At 41.5% G+C, this 21,192-nt stretch overlaps 1 protein-coding gene across 3 annotated transcripts in view; it reads left to right on the forward strand.

Moving 5' to 3' along the window:
* Positions 1-21,192, forward strand: part of SAMD12 (sterile alpha motif domain containing 12) — a 431,707-nt gene that overhangs the window by 235,655 nt on the left and 174,860 nt on the right. For all 3 annotated transcript variants that reach the window (XM_043879269.1, XM_043879268.1, XM_043879270.1), the window contains exon 4: positions 5,908-6,048. In XM_043879269.1, coding sequence (XP_043735204.1) covers positions 5,908-6,048 — 141 coding nt within the window. The remainder of the gene's footprint in view (positions 1-5,907; positions 6,049-21,192) is intronic.

The following is a 21,192-nucleotide window of genomic DNA, read 5'->3' on the forward strand; positions in this document are numbered from 1 at the left end:
CAAAATTCTACTTCTTTTTAAAAGTAATTTTTAAATCATTTTTAAAAGTCTTTGTTGAATTCATTACAATATTGCTTCTGTCTTAATGTTTTGATTTTTCTGGTCACGAAGCTTGTGAGATCTTAGCTCCCCAACCAGGGATTAAATCTGCACCCCTTGCATCAGGAGGTAAAGTCTTAACTGCTGGGCCACTGAGGAAGTCCCTAGAATTCTACTACTTCTTACTATGCCCTTACCTCCACCCTAGAGTAAGGCATCCCACTTCCTGTTTTGACTGCCCTGGTGATGTGCTGGCTCTTGCCGTTGCTCCTCACTTACTCCCCACTCCCAGTTCATTGCCCACATAGTGACCCGAGGGAATCTTTGCATATATGAGATTATGCCCAGTTCATCCCTTACTCAAAACTGTCCCCGTTGAGAATAAAACCAGGAGACCTCACCAAAGCCCGGAAGGCCCTGTGTGATCTGGCCCCTGCCTTCCCTTTTGGACCTCGTTTCCTAGGTTCACTTCTCTTGCCTTCCCTGCCCTGGCTCCAACCTTCCTGACATTCCTCAGTTTGCCTTGACACTTCTGTATGTTCCAGGATCACCTCTTGAGAGAGACCCCTTTCTTACCACCTTAACTGCAATAGCACCATCCTTCCAGTAGGGGGCCCTGTCTACCCTCATATATTGGTTTATGTGCGTTGTCTTCCTCCCATAGGAGTGGTAAGCTCCACTAAGTCAGAAGATAACATTTCTTCCCTACAGCTCCAATACCCAGAGTAGGGTCAGGCATATGATGGTGCTCAGTAACTACTTCATAAAGGAAAGAAGTAAAAGGCATGAGAATGATCAATATGAAGGCCCGTCTCTTCCAACTCCAATCTATGAGTCTGTGAAAGGCTCAACAGCCTGGATCACCAGAATGCCGTTTGGAACCAGTTGGAGTATAAGAAAATTTAGGTGATGCTTCCTTTTTGAAATTGGGTTGACTTTTCTCTCCCTTCCCCGCCCCCTTTAAAAATATATATTTATTTATTTATTTGGATGTGACAGGTCTTAGTTGTGGCATATGGGGTCTAAGTTCCCTGCCTGACCTAGGATCAAACCCAGGCCCCGTGCATTGAGAACGCAGAGTCTTAGCCACTGGACCACCAAGGAGGTCCTCAGAAGACTTCTCTCTCCTTGATTCCTCCCTGTGTAGGTAATTGACCACAGAGCCAGGTGGTCAGTCAAGACACTGTGAGAAACGGCAGGACTATAAAAGTCATCACAGCACTCCTCTAATTTCTGTCTGTAATAGCAGCCTCCTCATTCATCTAGATGCTGTTTAGTCACCAAGTCATGTCCGACTCTTCGCGACTCCATGGACTGTAGCCCTCCAAGATCCTCTGTCCGTGGGATTTCCGTGGGTTGCCATTTCCTTCTCCAGGGGATTTTCCTGACCCAGGGATCAAACCCGCATCTCCTGCTTGGCAGGCAGAGTCTTTACCACTGAGCCACCAGGGAAGCCCATCTACGTGGTTATTGGACTCTTTAAAAAATCTTGGCTTTATCCAGTGGTCTTGGTCTGATTTACTTACTCTTATTACTTACTCCCTAAGTCCAGGTTAAATATACCCTACTCACTGATAGCTCCCTGATACCCAGACTAGATTAGCTCACCCAGTCTGGGCGCTCATATTTGCTCTTTCTGAACATTCACACATCTGTAAACATTGATCGTTATCTGCCTTGCATATAAGTCTGAAAGCTCCAGGAGTGACCCTGGCTGTCTTGTTCCTCAGTATCCCCAGAGTGAACAGCAAAGTCACAAGGATACAATCAGTGCTCAAAAATGTTTCTTAAATTAACAGTTGGATTTTTATGATAAGCAACAAAAAGTAACAATATAAATTGCCCAAAAAAAGAGATAGAATTGATGATTATTGACTCCTTATCACTCCCCTGACTCACTCTTGTTTAGACACTCTATTTTGTGGTCAGCAGGAGGTGTTTGGTGAGGAGGCTGCCCAGGCATTTGCTCCTGTAAAATGTCTAATGCTTGTCAAGAGTTTTTGGAACCACAGACTTGAATGGTTCTGTAAAAACCATCCAGGGATGGCAGCAAATCAGATTTTGTTCCTAAATTCCTTGGTGTACATATCATGATCTTTTCCAGAAGATATTTTATCAGGAAATTCTCTTATATAATTTCCGTTAATCTCTCTCCTATAGTCTAACTTATTTTCTTACCAAGGAAGATAAAGCACAACTAAGGTATAGTAGTAAGAATTAGGAAATTTTCCTTTCTATCATTGGAAACAATAAAAAATAACAACAGCAAGAACACCTATGGTCTCAGGGTTTGATAGAACAGCTTGAACAGCCAAGCATGTAAGAGGTGAAATGTTGATAGGTATAATTGTTCGTACCACATAGTATGAAATGCACAGACTATTGTAAGAGTTTTGTAACTTACCTATTCGGAGCTGATGAGATAACATTCTGATGGGGCTTCTGTATCCACACTTTGATATGTCAGATGCATTCATGGAAAGGTTGAAGTTGGGAGTTCTTAGATGGGAGCATCTTTGTTTCTTTGTTTGTAAAGAAATCGGGCCATGCACACTGGAATAAAACCCTCCCTCTGACTGACTAGCACTAATGATGGACCAGCCAACCTCTCAGGACCAAAGTTCTCATTTGCCCTATCAACACCTCAGCAGAATGTTTCAGCTTGTGAAACCACAGCCCAAATGATGATGAACAGAAAGGGAGATGATATCGACAATCTGCTGGTGGAAGGGATTTGGATAATCTGAATTGTGTGTTTCGTTTCTTAACCAGCCTTTTTTCCTGGTTGGGGGTGCCCCCTCTGCACTGGGTAGCATGTGGTGTCTTAGTTTCCTGATCAGGAATCGAACCCAAGCTCCCTGTGTTGGAAAGTGGAGTCTTAACCACTGGACAACCAGGACAGTCCCCTAGTTTGCCTTTAAAAAAAAAAATGCAATATTCATTGTTGAGTTGAAGGCTTGTATAAAGCGCTAGATTCCTGCTATTTGGAGGCCAATTAGCCACATAAATGATACCCAAGTCCCATTATGTGTTTTCTGAATGAAATTTCAAGACCAAGGTCTGATAGTAGAATATTTGAAGGCAGGGCTGTCCTAGAAGCCTGGGACTTAGACTTACCACTCCTTAGCTCTCCACCTTGGAGTACACCAGTGCCCAGAAATTAAGAAAGGAATTGGAAAGGAAATCTAAAGCCATGAGTTGATTTCTCAAAAACATGTTGAGTTCCAGTCACAAGGCCAATTGCTACTGTAAAAAATTACTGCAGACTTAGTGACTTAAAATGACACAAATTTATTATCTTAGAGTTGTAGGGATTAGAAGTCTAAAACGGGTCCTTGGGGGCAGAAATCAAGGTGGAGCCACGTTCCTTCTGGAGGGTGTGGGAAAGAATCCATTCCCTTGCCTTTTCCACCATGTAGAAGCTCAGTTCTTTGGCTCGTGGCCACATCACTCCAGCGTCTGCTTCTGTTATCACGTCTCTCCCGTCTCTGGCTCTCCTGTCTCCCTCTTTCACTTTATAAGGACCCACATGATTAGATTGGACCCACATGGGTAATGTCAGATACTCTACCATCTCAAGATCCTTAATGAAATCACATTTGCAGTGTCCCTTTGGTCATATAAGGTAACAAACTCACAGGTCCCAGAGATGAGGACGTGGACCTCTTTGGCCGAAAGGGCATCATTCTACCTATTACCGCAGACAGACACAATTACTTGAGAGTGTGTGTGTGTGTCCCTTGCCTCCTTGTTCATGGCCACCATGACCTGCCCGCTCTTGCTAAGCTTCCTCAGGTTCCTCTTTCCCACCTCTCTTTCCTCTTCCTCGTACAGATTTTACTGAGGCTTCAGATCACCACCCACCTCCACAACCTCCTGCACTCACTTCCTTGCCAGGCACCCATCCGGAGTCAAATCAATACTTGTGTGGTTCTCATCAGTTCTCCCCATCAAATGTATCTCTTCCCCCCACTTCTACCTGGCACATGACGGAAGCCAGTTCACGTGTGGACCCTTGGTGGGTGGGAAAGTTCCTGTGATTACTTCCGGCCAAAGATTTGTCAGTAACTCTAGGCTGAGCATCTCATTGTTGCTCTGAGACCTTCCAGCACATCTCTTTCCCCTCTGATACAGTGATCAGCAGTTTTCAAAATAGATGGACTTGCAGTTGACATGAGAATAAGCAGGAAATAAATGTCGTTGTAGCCACTGATATTTTGGGCCTACTTGTTCCTGCAACATGGAACCTAACTTACCCTGACTGATGCATTTGGCGAAGATTAAAGGAAGGTATGGAGAAGCACGAACAGCACAGCTTGCTCCTGTTTCTCCCCATTCACCTGTCTCTACTCAGAAGACACTTAGGTTTCCCTGTTCCTGAAAAAAATGCCCACCTTTGGGCTGTTGAATTTCTTTTTCAAGGAGGTAGAGAATTTAGTTCCTGAAGGGTATAGGAAAGTGTGCCCAGAGAGTTACCTTTAATCAGTGGTGGACTGTGTCTGTTATCATCAGTTAAAGTGAAAAAAGACCTGCAAGTCTGGTGCCTGGGGGTGTTGGAGGAGTACAGGGGGGTGCTGTGGCATTTAGCAATAATCATTCCCTTTATTTCTTACATTAAACTCTCCAAAGGGAGATGTGCTTATTCCAGGGCAGGCAGAGTGTGGAGAGAGTTGGAGAATTTGATAGAAATCACAGTAGCAAGGGAAGCATGCAGGACCCTACCCCCACACCAGGAAAAGAAGGGGATTGAAAGGAAACTATGCCAGGCTGCCGTGGTGGCTCAGATGGTTAAGAGTCCACCTGCAACGCAGAAGACCTGAGTTCAATCCCTGGGTTGGGGAGATCCCCTAGAGAGGAGAATGGCCACCTACTCCAGTGTTCTTGCCTGGAGAATTCCATGGACAGAGGAGCCAGTGGGCTACAGTCCATGGGGTCTCAAAGAGTCAGACATGACTGAGTGACTTACCCTAACCAACTCTGTGCCAGGCTGCCCAGGGCCTAGGGTGTCTTTTCTGGGGGCACTCATACCTGAGGCTCCTTGTTTTGTAGTGTTTTCGATGCCCACGCTCAGTCCTGCTGGACCCTCGCCTTAGACCAGTGAGCTGAGTCATACCTGCCCAGGCTTCCCTGGTGGCTCAGTGGTAAAAATTCCACCTGTCAATACTGGAGATGCAAGTTCGATCCCTAGATCGGGAAGATCCCCTGGAGAAGGAAATAGCAACCCGCTCCAATATTGGGGAAATGTCATGGACGGAGGAGCCTGGCAAGCTTCAGTCCATGGGTTCGCAAAAGCATTGGACAGGACTTAGTGACTAAAACAACAGTAGCACAGGTCCCACCAGCCAAAGACGGAACTCTAGCCCAGGGGTGCAGCACGGGAGGTGGATGCTTGCCGATGAACCTGGAACATTAGATGCATGTGTCACAGAAACATTATTGTAACCAGGTTAATCATTGCCGGAGTTTCCCTATAACCACGGTTAGAGGCTGCTCATCAGTGACACAGGTTCCTATAGGCGAGCCTCAGAACCCATCACCCAACAGAGAGCACTGTTTCTATGGAAACCTGCAATCCATGACCCAAATACCCAGGTTAAAATGTTGCTGTTCTATTTAACTCAATGCGTGGGTCAGTCAGGGATTGCCAATACTAGATGAAAATTGAAGTGCTTTTTTAAACTTGTGGATTTTTTTTTTTTCATTCTGCCTTTCCATTCCTGTCAGCGGGCACAAAGGATGACCCTCTATTCTAAAGTGTCTGTGTTTAGATGGAGACTACTGTTAGGGCAAGGTCAGCCCAGAGGAAGACGGAAATCCTTTTCCAGCGTTGTTCATTTGCTTTTCCTTTTATTTCTTGAAACCCTACAGGGCGAGCCCTGCTGAGACTTACAGACAAAAAGCTTGAGCGAATGGGGATCGCCCAGGAGAACCTCCGGCAGCTCATCTTGCAACAGGTGCTCCAGCTGAAGGTGCGCGAAGAAGTCAGAAACCTACAGTTACTCACACAAGGTACCCTGCGGCTGCCTAGTGGGTGGATGTGAGGGGAGGCGGGAGGAAAGAAATCCTTACCATCATGGCAGAGGGGAGCCGGGGAAAAACTGGATTGTTTTGTTTTGGAGTTTTGGAGGGGGATTTTTTGGCAGAATTTCTTTCATTTAAAAAAAAAAAAAAGTATATATATATAGATAGATAGATAGATTTAAAGATCACTTCCCTCCTAAAATTTCTCTTTTTCATAGCTCACTAGGGGGAAGGAGGTACAGATGATTAATGGATAAACAGAATTATCTGAGCTAATTTCAAGGTCATCCTTCACGTCCAGCTATAGAGGTTGTACACTGCACAAGTCCCAAAGAGTGAGTTGTACAGTGTGCAGCTTGTACAACTGTCCAGTGCAGCCCAGCTATTTTAGTCTAACTACCCATTCTGCAGGGGCCTTGGAATTTGAGTGATACTGTGGTTCATATGGTCATGATATAAGTGGGATTTTTATTGTGTTTTGCTTTACTTTGCTTTTCACTGACTAATGGGAGAAAAACATTTTAGAGGTATGTCTCTGTCCATGTGTGTGTATATATATATCAATATATATGTGTGTATATATACGTGTGGGGGCTTCCCAGGTGGCTCAGTGGTAAAGAATCTGCCTGCCAATGCAGGAGATGCAGTTTCCATCCCTGGGTCGGGAAGATCCCCTGGAGAAGGAAATGGCAAACCTACTCCAGTATTCTTGCCTGGGAAATCCCATGGACAGAGGAGCCTGACAGGCTACAGTCCATGGGGGTCCCAAAAGACTCAGACATGAATTAGCGACTAAACAACAACAACACATATATATGTACATACATATGTATGTATACACACACTTTCTAGGAATTTTGCAAACCCTATTTATCATCTCGAAAAGCAAATAGAATAAAATTTTAAATAGACTATGGAGAATTTAAAACTGGAATATTGCAACCATATAGTTCTAAAGAAGATTCATTAATAATTTCAATTTGTTGAAAGCGTTTAAAAGCCCTGTAACTGGAAGTGACAGAATAAAGTTGAATCTTGAAGAAAACTTTAAGGCACACTATATGTAAGTTATATGTCTAGGTAAGACCTGGTTGCTATCAACTGCCGTCAGCTATAACCCTGTTTTATTTTAATGCTCATTGTACACCATTTTGGATGAAAGGATGATAAAATATGTATTTTTGAGAGCCTGGGGTATTTTTCAATCTGTAGAATATTGTAATTGCATGCATCCTGATATTGAAGAAATCTGGGTCAGCCAAGTTTCATGTTATTGCATTTAGATTAACACAGTAATAGTCTGCCTAGAGGAAGTAAAGTACTGTCTGAAAGATGACCATTCTAGAAGGATAGATACAGACTTCAAGTGATATGGAAATATATTGTTTATTTGGTTTGCATTATCTGCTTTGGTCTCCTGAGACTTTCAATGGTAAATTTATAGTTAACAGGTATACTAAGTGACTTAAATGTGAATCCAACTTAGTGATATCCTGTAAGTTTCTCCTAAGAAGTACAGAGAGATTCAAAGATTTATCACAGGAATGTCCATTGCAGTGCTAGGTATAAAACTGAGAAATTAAAAGCAACCTAGAAGTTCAGCAATACAGGGAAGATCAGATAATTCTATGTAAATTGAGAAGATATAATATAATGTAGTCATTGGAATTATATCTTCAAGGAATATATGACAACATGGGAAAGTACTCAAAGTAATAGGAATAAGTGGGAAAGGTCACATATAAAATTTCATTTATAATATGAGCCCAATTTTATAAAGACATATTTTTATATGCACATAGGAAAAGAGTTGAAAATGGTTTAGCCAGTATTTTGATAATGATTCTCCATGAGGAGTGACACTGTGGGTGATTTTGTTTTCTTTTTATTTTTCTAAATTTTTCAAATCTTCGAGTATAAATCCGTATTAAATTTATAATCAGGAAACATACTCACATCATTTAAGCTTCAGTCACAAGTGTCGTCCTGCCCGGTTCTGTTTAGCATCTGGAGTTTCCTCTTCTCTGTTGTTTTCCTCCTGTGGTGATACATAGAATGAGACCTGAACTCATCACGTGTGCCTTTGGACTTTTTTTTTTTTTTTGCCTCTGCTACTGACAGTCTGCCATGTGTTTGCTTTGCAAAATCATTTTCTACAGCTTTCATTGCCCTAGATGCATAATATATAAGATTTTTCCTGAGATAGTACTCAACTCTATTAAGCTAAATATATGTTTGTGTTCTGGGAAGGTAATGCAAAGTTCAGCCTTTTCGATTCGGTTGTTGTCATTTTCTTTCACTTTGAAAAGCAGTGCCTTTAGAATTCTTTCATCCCATTCCCTTTAGAAGAAGAGATCATGTTCTCTAGCTCTTGGATATTTTGTCTGCACTCCTATTACTTTTTTTATTGCTTGTCCTTTCCATGTTAATGTTCAAACTCATTTTATGTCAGATGGCCTTTGAAAATCCATACCTTATTGAAAGGATGATTTCTTTAAAAAAAAAAAAAAGGAAAACAGAAATTGACAAGTCATTTTATGCCTCTCAAATCAGCTAGAGTTGCCTTAAAACATTTTGGGTCTAGGTTTGCTATAATTAGAATTGTAACTCCATTCCACCCAGGTGAACTGAGTGACTTAACTTATATATCATATAAAAATATACCAGGCAAGTGATAATGTGATTCAGTATTGAATATTTGATCCCTCATCTCTGAAAATATTCATCACTGGAAATAATATGCTAGATAGGTATAAACAAATGTCTTAGAACGTTCCTTCATTTGGGGAAATCCCTGTACTTGCCCCTGAAAGAGTGTAACTCACCTCTCCAGTCTCTAGAGATACACTGTCTTTCTCAGCTCACATGGGACTATGATTCTAGTGTAATGCAATTCATTTTTGTTTTTAAGAAATATTTTCCTACTAACACATTTAAATGAGGATTGTTGCCTTCAAAGGAGCCAATTTGTGAGGATGGGGACTTAATTCACAACTGATTAAGTTTCTTCTGTGTTTCCTTCATGCTTTGGAAGGCAATTTCAAAACATAAGCTTCAACTGAGTAGCAAAAGTTTAGGAAGAACCTGAGTGTCCACCGTTAGGAGGCCAGATAAGTAAGTTGTGGTACATCCGGGCAATGTTGTGTACTCGGAAGTTATAAACATGAGGATGAGAACTAATGATATGGAAGGATCTGGAGATGCTGAATGAAGTAGAAAAAGCCAGATGCAGAATAAGGTGGAGAGGATGCTGCCTTTGCAAATGAAAGAGGGAGAACTATGCATACATGCTTTATGTACATAAGGAAATGATATAGGAGAAGCTATATATCTTCTTACAGACTCTTACCTGTGGGACGGGGAAGAAGGGAGATAGAGGACTTAGGCTTTTTAAATCATTTTGTGTCTTGAAATATGTTCATATTAACTGTTTAAATAATAAAATATTTAAAAAGAAACAAGGAGAAAGCGTGAATTGTAGCATCACACAGGCCTGAATTTTAAATCTTGGCCCCAACACTTACTGGTGTGTTATTTCATGGTCTGTCTGTGTTCCAATTTCCTGATCTCTGAAAAGTGAGCTCAGTAAATCTACTCACCTCATAGGGTGTTATGAGAATTAAATGAGCTCAAATATATACGTCACTCAGTGCAGTGTGACAGTAAGTACAGCACAGAGTTAGCGGTCAGTAATAGAAGCCACAAAATTAAATCAACCTCCTTAATTTATATCAAAGCTTTATTTTTATACAATCCTTTATTGAGATGTAAATTCACAGAATATACAGTTTAACTACTTAAAGTGTAAATTCAATGATTTTTTAGTATAGTCACAGAGTTGTACACCCATCACCACAATTAATTTTGAAACATTTTCATCACCCCAGAAAGAAACCCAATACTCAGTAACAGTCATTCCCCATTTCTTCCCAACACTCCCCAGGCACCAGCTTTTAAAAACCATTAATCTACTTTTCATTTGCCTATTCTAGACCTTGCCTATGAATGGAATGATTCAATACGTGGTCTTTTGCAATTGGCTACTTTCACTTAGAATAATGTTCCTAAGGTTCACTCATGTTGTAAGCATGTGTCAGTATTTCATTTTTTTTATTTCCAAATTGTATTTCATCATATGAATGTATCACATTTGATTTATTCATTCATCAGTTGGACACTTGGATTGTTTATGAATCTTGGATATTTTCTATAATATTGTTTTGAACATTCTTGTACAACATTTTGTATGGACCTGTTTTCATTTCTCTTGGGTATATACCGGGGCATGGAATTTTAAGAGTCATAAGGTAACTCGATGTGTAATCATTACAGGAGCTGCCAGACTGTTTTCCAGAGCAAACTGTACCCTTTTATATTCCCACAAGCAGTCTATGAGGGTCTCAGTTTCTCCACATAGTTGCCAACACTTATTATTGTATATCTTTTTTATTATAACCATTCTAATATGTGTAAAGTGGAATATCACTGTGATATTGATTTGTATCTCCCTACCGGCCAATGATATTGAACACCTTTTCAAGTGCTTACTGGCCATTTGTTTATCTTCTCTGGGTAAACATCTATTATAGATCCTTTACTTATTTTATAATTGGATTATTTGTTTTTTCCAAGCTTTGTCTTAGACCCACCATGTTTCTCCATGCTTGATTACCCACTTTATTTACAAGATCTAAAACTAAATATTGGACTTCCATTTCTAAAGAGGAACACAATTCTCCAAGGATGAAGTCTTACCCCACTAAAGGCATTCAAAAGAACTTACCACAAACTTGGAAGTCAACTCCAAAATGAAACAAATGAATGGACTCTAAAGATTTCCTCTCAAGGAAGCAATATCCTTTTGGATGTAGAAATTATACACACATCAGTTACTTCAGTTTGTAATCAGACCTCTAAATTAGATACATCCATCTGAAAGCTCATTCTACCCTGTTTCTAGAGGAAGTAAACTAATAGATAATTAAGACTAATTTTCTAACTTTTAACTGATGTTTTAAAATTTGTCTTAAACTTTTCTTCTACACCAGTCATTGTGACTTAGACACCAGATATGGCCAAAATTGTCACAGATAGACCAGGAGAGCTCCGGCCTGTCACTGTAGGTTATCTGAACACAGGAGAGATGAAGTTTCTGCCTTCCTTCTTCTTGCTGTCCCTCTTCTGGATGCTGACCAAAGACAAAAACTGAAAGGTGCTTTAAAAATGTGTATAGTGGACTCACAGTAAATACATCCATGTATGGGTGCTGTCAATGAATTGTGACAAAAATTCCTGAAGCAGCTTATTATCTGAAGCCAAAGCCATCCTTCAGCTAAAATGCTGGTCTCTAATTGCCCTGCCTTTATTCACAATGGCCCTGTCACTACCTGACATTTTGGCCCTGCTTTACGCTTGTTCCCTTTGGTGTCTTTGAGGTGCTTCCTCCCCTCCTGCAGCCTTTTGGTCTTCTGTGTCCTGTCTGTTGGAGGGACCAGGCTGTTCATCTGGTGGTCTTGCTTGCTTCCATGTTCCTGCCGGAAACTCAGCCATGTCAGGGCACCTGCAGCTGTCTCTTGTGAAATGCAGTACAGAGCAGGAAATAACATGATTATACTTTCCTTCTGCTCGATTCATGAGAGACAAGGGGAAAAAACGTGCTTTATGTAATACACAGAGTGGTGCAAATTATTCTGGGATCCACCAAATTAATCCATAATCAAACTTACGGGGGGGCATCCTTAGCTCTTTATTACAGGATATTTCTAGGAAGAAAAACACCCAGGGATACTAAAAGCTGTTTCTCATATAGCTGATGAGTAGTAAATATTTAGTATATGCAAAGCAATGCGTTAATTATCACATCAACCCTTGACATTTACCCTAGCATAATCAGTACTGTTTGTTAGCTTCAATTTACTTATGGGGAAACTGAGGTCAGAGAATATAAATAATAGATGCAGTATCAGACAGCTAGCAAAAAGCCTAGTACAGGTCTGTCTGACTTCACAGCAAACTGTATCCATTACACTGTATCACCTCTGATCTGTCCAATGAGTTATTCCTATTTCACAGCAATGGTATGAGGATTGCATGAGATTTTATGTGAAAACTATATAGCACAGTTCATGGTGTAGTCTATGAAAGTGGGTTGGCAGACTTATTCTGTGAAGAGCTAGATAGTAAGTATATTAGTCTTTACAGGCCATAGAATGTCTGTTGTAAACCCCCCTCCCCCACCCATCATGGGAGAACAACCACAGACAGTCTGAAGTGAATGGGACAGAGTAGTGCACCAATAAAACTTTATTTACAAGCACAGTTTCTAGTTCATAGTTTGTGGACCTCTGCTTCACAAGGTCAAAAGTGTAAACTTTTAACATCATAATCAAGATTACTGTTCTATTCTTAATATCTTCCCCCTTTGAGCTGTAATTGCTTCCCTCAACCCCAGGAACACTGTAGTATGGAATCACTCCTGCAGTGCCCTTTTCAGTGTCTTTCTTGGCTGCAAATACATGGATAGTATAAAAATGTAACAGTAACTGTGAAGATTGGGTAAATTTAAGCCGTAGAAAGCAATGCTCCAGCTGGAGAATAAGGCAAATGAAGACAGTAAATGCTGCCAGTCTTCAAAGGCCTTTTTAATTAGTGCCTGCAAAATGAAAAAAAAAATAAGAGTATGATTGTTTACCAAGGCCAGTTATAGCTCATTAAACATTAGTGTTTCCCAAAGGGCTTTTTCCACATTGTCAAAAATATATGTGTCAAATTTTAGTTGAGAATTACATGACCAGATGGACTTGCCCAAATCTCCATCTTATGGAACAACACAAATTAGAAACACTACTCCCTAAGCCAAGAAGACTTTTCAGAACCATGTGTACAGACTGAATATTTTAGTCCAGTCACCCCCACAACGATACTTTAGCAACTAAAGTAGGCCATCTGAATTGGAATAGGCCATCTGGTCCACCACCTTGCTTAAAGAAAGGAGTCTTTGTAGAGCACATCAGTAGACTTTTTGAGAAAATTTCCGATCTCATTTTACAATTTTGGGCACCAAGACCCAAAGAGGGTTAGAGAATGGTCTTTGGTTACCCAGCTAGTCAGTGGCAAAACTGAAACTAGATCCCAGTTCTCTTAATTCCCAGGCTGATATTCTTTTTTCTCATTGTTTCTAATAAGGTATAATTTACATACAGTAAAAACACCATTTTTAATGTACAGTTCTGCAAGTTTTAGTGAATGCATACGATTGTATAACAACCACCACCACAGTCAAAATACAACAGTTTTCTAACTCCAGAAAATACTCGCCCTGCTACCCCCATGTCGTCAGCACTTCTCATTACCTCCAGCATCTGGAAGCCACTGACAGGTTTTCTGTTCTTAGTTTTTCCCTTTCCAGAATGTCATATCATGGGACTCATAAAGTCTGGCTTCTTCCACTTGCTATAATACACCGAACCTTACCAGAGCCGAGGGTGTGTGTCACTTGTTCATTCAGGCTCACTTTTTAGCATTGAGTTGGATGGACATACCACAGTTATTTATCCATCCCCCAGTTGAAGGACGTCTAGATTGTTTCCAATAGGGGCAAATACTAATAACGCTACTAAAAGCATTCACAGTGACTTCCCTGGCAGTCCAGTGGTTAAGAGTTCACCTTCCAAGGCAGGGGGTGTGGGTTCAATCCCTGGTCGGGGAACTAAGATCCCATCTGCCTTGCAGTGCAGAAAACCAAAACATACCAGCAGAAGTAATGTTGTAACACATTCAATAAAGAGTTTAGAAACAGTCCACATCAAGATAAAATCTTTAAAAAGGATAAATAGAAGCGTGCACATACAGGTTTTTGTATAAACATCAGTTTTCATTCATTAGAGAAGTACCTAGAAGTGAGATTGCTGGGTTGCGTACAACACGTTTAACTTGGTAAGAACTGCTAGGCCAGTATTCTTAGGATGATAAAAGCAGAACAACAGCAGCAGAGACTGACTTTAACACATATAAAATATTGGAGGTTTTCTGAAAGTCACTGCATCTCTGCAGATGTCCTCCCTAGCACTTCCTGGAGTCACTATTACTGTAAGAGGGCCCTGCTTTCCTGGGAGTTTCTAATAAATTGTCTCAAGGTAGGTTTAGGTCAAATGTGTTTACAGTTCACTCATTAATTCAATTTAAAAATTCTAGCATCTCTGTACAGGCAGTAGGGTATGGTTTTCCCCCGTTGTCCCTGAGAAAAGCTTCCTTTGCCTCTTTACTAAGGAATAAAATCCAGTAATAGAGAAGAGAAAACGTGAGCCAGTCAGATTCCTTGTTATGTGTACATGAGCTATGTTTGATGGCTCTTTCTAGTATCTCTCAGTTTATACTCTTTTAATTTCCCGGCTTCTCCATGTCTAATTTCAGCTGTGTCACTGGTGTTATAAATCTGATGCTCACATGTCAGGTCTCCTCATAATTGGCTCTTCTGTGTCATCATTAGATAGCATTAAGTTTTTCCTCCTTAGTGCTCATCTCTTCCATGAGCATGGATAGTGACCCCCTTGCTTCTCCCCTTTGGTTTCTAATGGCTCCTTCTCAGGTGGGGGGCTTGCCACCTTCCTCCACCGCCCCCCAAATGTTGATGCTGCCTGGAGGTAGGTCCTCTTAGTTCTTCTCGTTTTGCCGGCTATCTAGAGAGCCTCGCCCACTCCCATTGCTGTAACCATTGCCTACTTCAACGTTACTTTCAAGTACATCTTAGACCTCTATGAAGCTTCCGTTCCTTACATTAATATCCTTAAGACTTGTAAACCTCTGATGAGGAGTCCACTGACATCTCAAATTTAAAATATCCAAAGTCCACCCCATTGTCTTTCCCACCAGGTCTCCATCCAGTCCTCCTCCCTGTATTTCTTCTCAAGGTTATTAATGCCTTATTCACGCCATCACCTAAGTGAAGAAGCTTAGAGTCACCTGTACTCCTCCTGTCCCCTCCCCACTCACATGTAATCAGTGAGCAAACCCTCTGAATTCTGTTTGTAAAATGGCTTTCTAGTCAGTTCCTGCCTCACCCCCATCTTTGTCACTGTGTTAAATCACCTCCCTTTGGCTCCTTCCCAGGCTATTAGAATAACCTACTAGTTATGATTTTGCTCTCTAGTCTCTGCCCTGCCCCATTTATTCTCCTTTAACTTCCAACTTTGGTTGCCAGAGTTAATTTAAATATATATATGACGACATTATTTCCCTCCTAAAAAAAAAATTTTTTTTTGATGACTCCCAGTTGCCTAAGGAATAAAATCCAAACTCTTTAATATTCCATAGAAATCCATTCTAAAGCATTTCATAGGTGTATTAACTTTGGGCAAGTTACTTGTAAAAATGGGGATAGAATCTATTTTACCAAGTTGTTATGAATATGGTATAATAAAAAGGACCAAACCAGGATAAGACATCACCTCTTCTGAGAAGCCTTACCTTATCTCTCAGGCAGAACCAATCACTCGTCCTCTTCATCTCTAAGCGGGTTGTTCATACTAATAATCTGTTCACTACACAGTGTCTGTTCAATATCTGTTTGTTCTTCCATCCTGGTCTTCCAATGAGCAACAGGCTCTGTGGTGGACACTAGGGGTAAAAGGAGCACCCAGTCTAGCCATAAGGATCAGTTATGTGTGCCGTGGCAGAGATGCATAGATGTGCGGTGATGGCACAGAACTGGAACATAACCTCATCTGGGAATAGGGGGTAAAGGGAGATTTGCCAAAGGTGTAACTCTGTCAATAGAAGTTGGAAGTTAATTAAAGGAGAATGAATGGGGCAGGGCAGAGACTAGAGAGCAAATCATAACTAGCAGGTTATTCTAATGGCCTGGAAAGGGGCCAAAGGGAGGTGATTTAACACAGTGACAGGGATGGGGGTGAGGCAGGGACTGACTGGAAAGCCATTTTACAAACAGAATTCAGAGGGTTTGCTCACTGATTACATGTGAGTGGGAAGGGGACAGGAGCAGTACAGGTGACTCTGAATTTTCTTCACTTAGGTGATGACATGAATAAGGCATTAATAACCTTGAGAAGAAATACAGGGAGAAGAGCTTGATCTTAAAGGATGAAAGTTTTGACAGATGGACATGAGCTGGCATGAAGCAGGAGCAGAAACATGACCTCAGGCACTGGGGTGTGGGGTCTCTTTGTCTCCCCTGCAGATCGTGGGCCACCTCAGTTGTCATCTGATTTTGCTGTGCTCTCCTATCTCCCAGAAGAGTGTCTCACAGAGCGTGAATCCTCTGTTTAAATGTGTTTTGCTGATTTAAGTGTAATTGTTGCCCTTTTCTCCTTATTTACCAGCTCTTATTTCATTTCCAAAGTCATCTTCTCAAAACAGTGAATACAGTATCATTTTTTAAATGGGTTTGTAATAAAAGAGAGTCGCTACATAGCCATTTTGCATTATCCATGGGCAAAATTGCCCCAAATTGTGTTCCTTTGTGCTCTCGTTGTATTGATTTGATTAGTACAGTGGCAGTGGCTGTGGTTCTTAAACGTATATACTTTTGGTGAGGACTCTTAAATACATAAGCCACCCCACCACCACCACGTACACTGAGTTGTTTTACTTCGTATTTTCAAGTCTTCAGTGTTCTCCCCAGTGACACTCAACTGACCATAGAATGAACCCTTTCTCATAAAACCCAGCTAATTCTCCAGGGGCTCATAGCAGGTGAGGACACTGGAATGGGTAATTTGATAGGATTGTCTGAGAATTATTCTTTTGTCCCACTGGAGTCTTCTATTACCTCCTATTCATTCAGTGTTGTTTGATCATGCCCTACCAACGGCATGCCCTTTCCCAGGTGTCTCCAAGACAGCCTTTCTTCAACCTGCTACCTTCTTGGGCTTTACCTTCAACACGTTTTGGGATCTTCACACCCAGTTTCACATAGTTTGCAGTTAGGAATATTTTTAATTTTATCAGATCTTCGTGTCTTCAGAGAATTTCTCCTTGGTATGAGCTTTATGTTTAGTTTCCTAAACACAGACTTCTTTGGGGGATCATTAAGCTCTCATCGGTGGGAGTTAGCATTGTGACAAGTGCATCCTAGCTAGTGTCCACTCCGTTTCATTTTCATTCTGAAGTTCATTATGGCCAGTTCATTCAAGAAAGTGTTTTGTTTGAAGCTTGAAATGGACCCTTGATTCTAGTCTGTTGTAATCTTCATGGCTGAAAAATATCTGCTTGTTCTGAGTATCCCAATGGCTCTTCTAACTAGTGTATGGTGGAAGTGTTCACACATCTTTCTAATTTGGACATATTCTGCCAGGAATTATTCTTATCATTACTTCTCCACAACTCCGTGTCTTATGGTATATTTTGCATGGTAAAGAGTTCCCATTAGGTAACCCCCACAGACTCCAAATGCTTCATGTCTGCCTTTGCAGAAATCATCAACCTTGAAATTCTTTGCCATTGACCCCTTTGCATTAAATGTTCTAAATGAAATTAAAAATATAGTTGCTGTTTCTTGTTTGGACAATTCAAGGTGGCCATGAGATTTCACCGTTATGTCATCTCATGGTTTGAAGAATCTTCAGTGACTGATATTGCAATGAAGATGATAATGTGGGTTTTCTACAACTGACATTGGTCCATTTCTTTGGGGGGAAGGCTGGATCCTGAAGTCTGAGCTCTGTGGTATTCAACTCTCCTGTTGGTTTTTAGAAAGGCAGTTGAGTAGGAAGATGGCATGTGGACCTGATAAGAGAAAATCAAAGCCATTGGCAAGGATGCATGGAGCCATGTTGGATTTTTTTAAGAAGAAATAGAGAAAATATGCCATCTAAATGCTTTAGGACTTCTGTCCCTAGTATTATATATGATATGTTACTTTTTCAGTGGCTTCTTTCTTTGGGGCAACCGATTCTTAGTGCCTGGAGTTAAGTTCTACACAGTGTAGACGTTCAAGGTTCTCCTCACATCCGAGTTTCTATGTGCCGGTTCTAGAAGGCCCCACATACATACATGTACTGTGAATGGCCCAGCCTTGTGCCCCAGCCAAGAATTAAAATCTTTTGTTCTTCTCTGAAATAGCCCCTCCATTCTTTGTATCCCTGTTTTGTTTGTTTTATCCCTTTATTGTAGCAGTGATACAATCATTTAGTAATTCATCTAAAAAAAAGTTTATTGAGATCCTACCATGTACCCAGCAGTTTATCTATGTATTAGGGATACAAGAATGAATATGACATTTTTGAATGACATTTGCTTCAAGTCAAGCAAAATAGATATGAGGAGTAACAAAGGTAAATGTAGAATTCTAGGATCTTATAGGAAGGTCGTCTGATTTAGAAGGAATGTATCAGGAAAGATTCCGAGAGTAAGTGACCTCTGAACTGAACTAGGTGCTATAGTTAGCAGAGGGTGCTTATTTTCTCTTTAATCATCAAGCAGATATAAAAGTCCTAAGATGATAAGAACTTTGGAGAGTTTATTTACTAACAAATCATAGATTTACTACCGAGTGTCTGCTATGTGTCGGCCTTTACTGAGTGTTGGTGAAATTCAGTAGACACCATAGACATGGTTCCCATCCATGGATTTTGTGTTTTAATGAGGAAGACACTCATCAAAGAAAGAATCATAGTTACACAACAATTGATGTGAAAGGGGATGTTAGTTACATTTTGGGGAGGGAATTCCCTGGGAATTCCCTGACTCTGAAAGATCAGGAAAACCTCCTTCAAGAAGCTGAGATCTAAAAGAGGAAGAGGAATTCACTAGGGCAAATGGGACTTGGGAAGATGTCTCAGGGAGAGGGAATAGCCTATTCTAAGGTCAATGTTGAAGAGAAAGCTTGGTGCATTCCAGGAACACAAGGAAGGCTAGTATGATTAGAGGTGGAGAGTGAGGGAAAGGGAGGCCAGCTAGCAGGAAGTGAGGCTGAAAAGGGACCCAGTAATAAGTGTGAATGCCTGTTTGTTTGCTCCCCTTAAGGAATTTCCAAGTCCCCTTAAGTTCCAAGGGACTCTCAAGACTCTTGAGAGTCCCTTGGACTGCAAAGAGATCAAACCAGTCAATCCTAAAGGAAATCAGTCATGAATATTCATTGGAAGGACTGATGCTGAAGCTGGAACTCCAATACTTTGGCCACCTGATGCGAAGAACTGATTCATTGGAAAAGACCCTGATGCTGGGAAAGATTGAAGGCAGGAGGAGAAGGGATGACAGAGGATGAGATGGTTGTATGGTATCACCGATTCAATGGGCATGAGTTTGAGTAAGCTCCGGGAATTGGTGATGGACAGGGAAGCCTGGCATGCTGCAGTCCACAGGGTCGCAAAGAGTCAGACATGACTGAGCAACTGAACTGAACTGAAGGAATTTAGAGACAATGAGGAGACACTGAAGGGTTTTAGACTGGAGACTATGCTGATCAGATCTGTATATCAACAGATGAGAAGAGGCACTGGAGAAGGACAAGACAGGGGGCCAGGCATCCAGTCAGGAAGCTGCTGCATTGATCTCTGCAGGAGATGATGACATCCTGAGTGAGGGTGGTGGCAATGGGCGTGAAGAGGAATCAACTTGAGAGACTGGAGACGTCCCTGGTAGTCCAGTGGCTAAGACTATGTGCTCCCAGTGCATAGGGTCCATGGTCAAGGAACTAGATCCCACATGCCATAACTAACAGTTTGCATGCCACAATTCAAGATCCCACATGCTGTAACAAAGATCAAAGATCCCGTGTGCTGCAACTACAACCCAGCATAACCAAATAAATAATATTTTTTAAAAAAGCACCTCAAGAGACTACCCGGGATGGTAGATCAAGAACCAGTGGATGAGAGGATTCAGTGGCATCATTCTCTCTTCTGCACCTCAGTCTGCTCCCCCAAATCCATGACCTCCCTGTTGCAGAAATATCTGGGCAGGCTTCTTCTAAATGTAGATTTCTAGACCTCACCCTGAAACTGTCAAGTCAGGCTCTGCAGCCCAGGTGTTAGTATTTTAGACAGCTTCATCCCCATATGTCTCTGACACTTGTGAAAGGTTGGGGGCCACTGCCAAGCACTGTGTAGATTCAGCACAGTACTCCAGGCACTCATCTCTCCTGCAGCATCAGAGTAAACCTCCCTTTGGGCTTAATGAGTCTGCTCGTCATACCCGGGTGAACTCAGAGGCATCAGCCCTTGGAGTGCAGGAGGGTATCTCACCTTAAAATCCACATGGAATGGAGCCCATCTAACAGATCACCCAGCCTTGTAGGTGAGGTCCCCAAGATCTAAGTGGCCCTTTCTCCACAGTTCTCAGGAGACAACACCACTGCAATCCCACATCCTCTATTCCCTAGGAGAAATGAAACAAACTCTCCTGGGCAGTCAGTCCTGCAGGGCAAGACAGAAGGTAATTTACAGAGCACCTCTGCTATCTCCTGCATGTGACAGGTATCAGGGCAAAGCTATAGTGGTAGGACCCCCAGTAAAGGTATAAGAGAGGAAAAGACAAAGAAAAGTACGTGTTTCACCTCCAGCAAGAACACTTCAGGTGTTCATATTGGGAAACCAGGGAGGTTTCATCATTTGGTAGTCATTTTCAAAATCATGAATACTTAATATGACCATTGGATGCTGTTTTTATTTCAAAGGCACAGGTTACCAATGTTATTACAAAGGGCAAGCCTGGAGCTAATACTGATTGTGCACCTATTTGCACATTTGGCATTTTAAATCCCATGTTTAATCCATACAATAACTTTGCAAGATAGATATCATGAAACCCATATTACAGATAAAGAAACTGAGGCCCAGAGAGCTGCAGTGCTACACAGTCAAAACTAACAGACGCAAGGATTCTTCAGAGAAACAGAAGCAATAGGAGATGCATGCCTGGGCAGGGAAAGAGAGAGAAAGGGGGGTGAACTGATTGACTGAGTGTCCATTAGAAATTAGCTCTCATGATTATGGGGGCCAAGATCCATAGTCAGGAAGCTGGGGACCCAGGACAGCCAATGGTGTAGTTCCAGTCCAAATACTGGCAGGCTGAAAACCCAAGAAGGGCCAGTGTTACAGTTCAAGTGCAAAGGCAGGGTGATGACCCAGTCTCCCAGCTCAAGACAAGTCAGGCAGGAGGGGTTCGCTTTTACTT

Source organism: Cervus elaphus, chromosome 21 (assembly GCF_910594005.1).
Source record: "Cervus elaphus chromosome 21, mCerEla1.1, whole genome shotgun sequence".
NCBI classification, from domain to species: domain Eukaryota; kingdom Metazoa; phylum Chordata; class Mammalia; order Artiodactyla; family Cervidae; genus Cervus; species Cervus elaphus.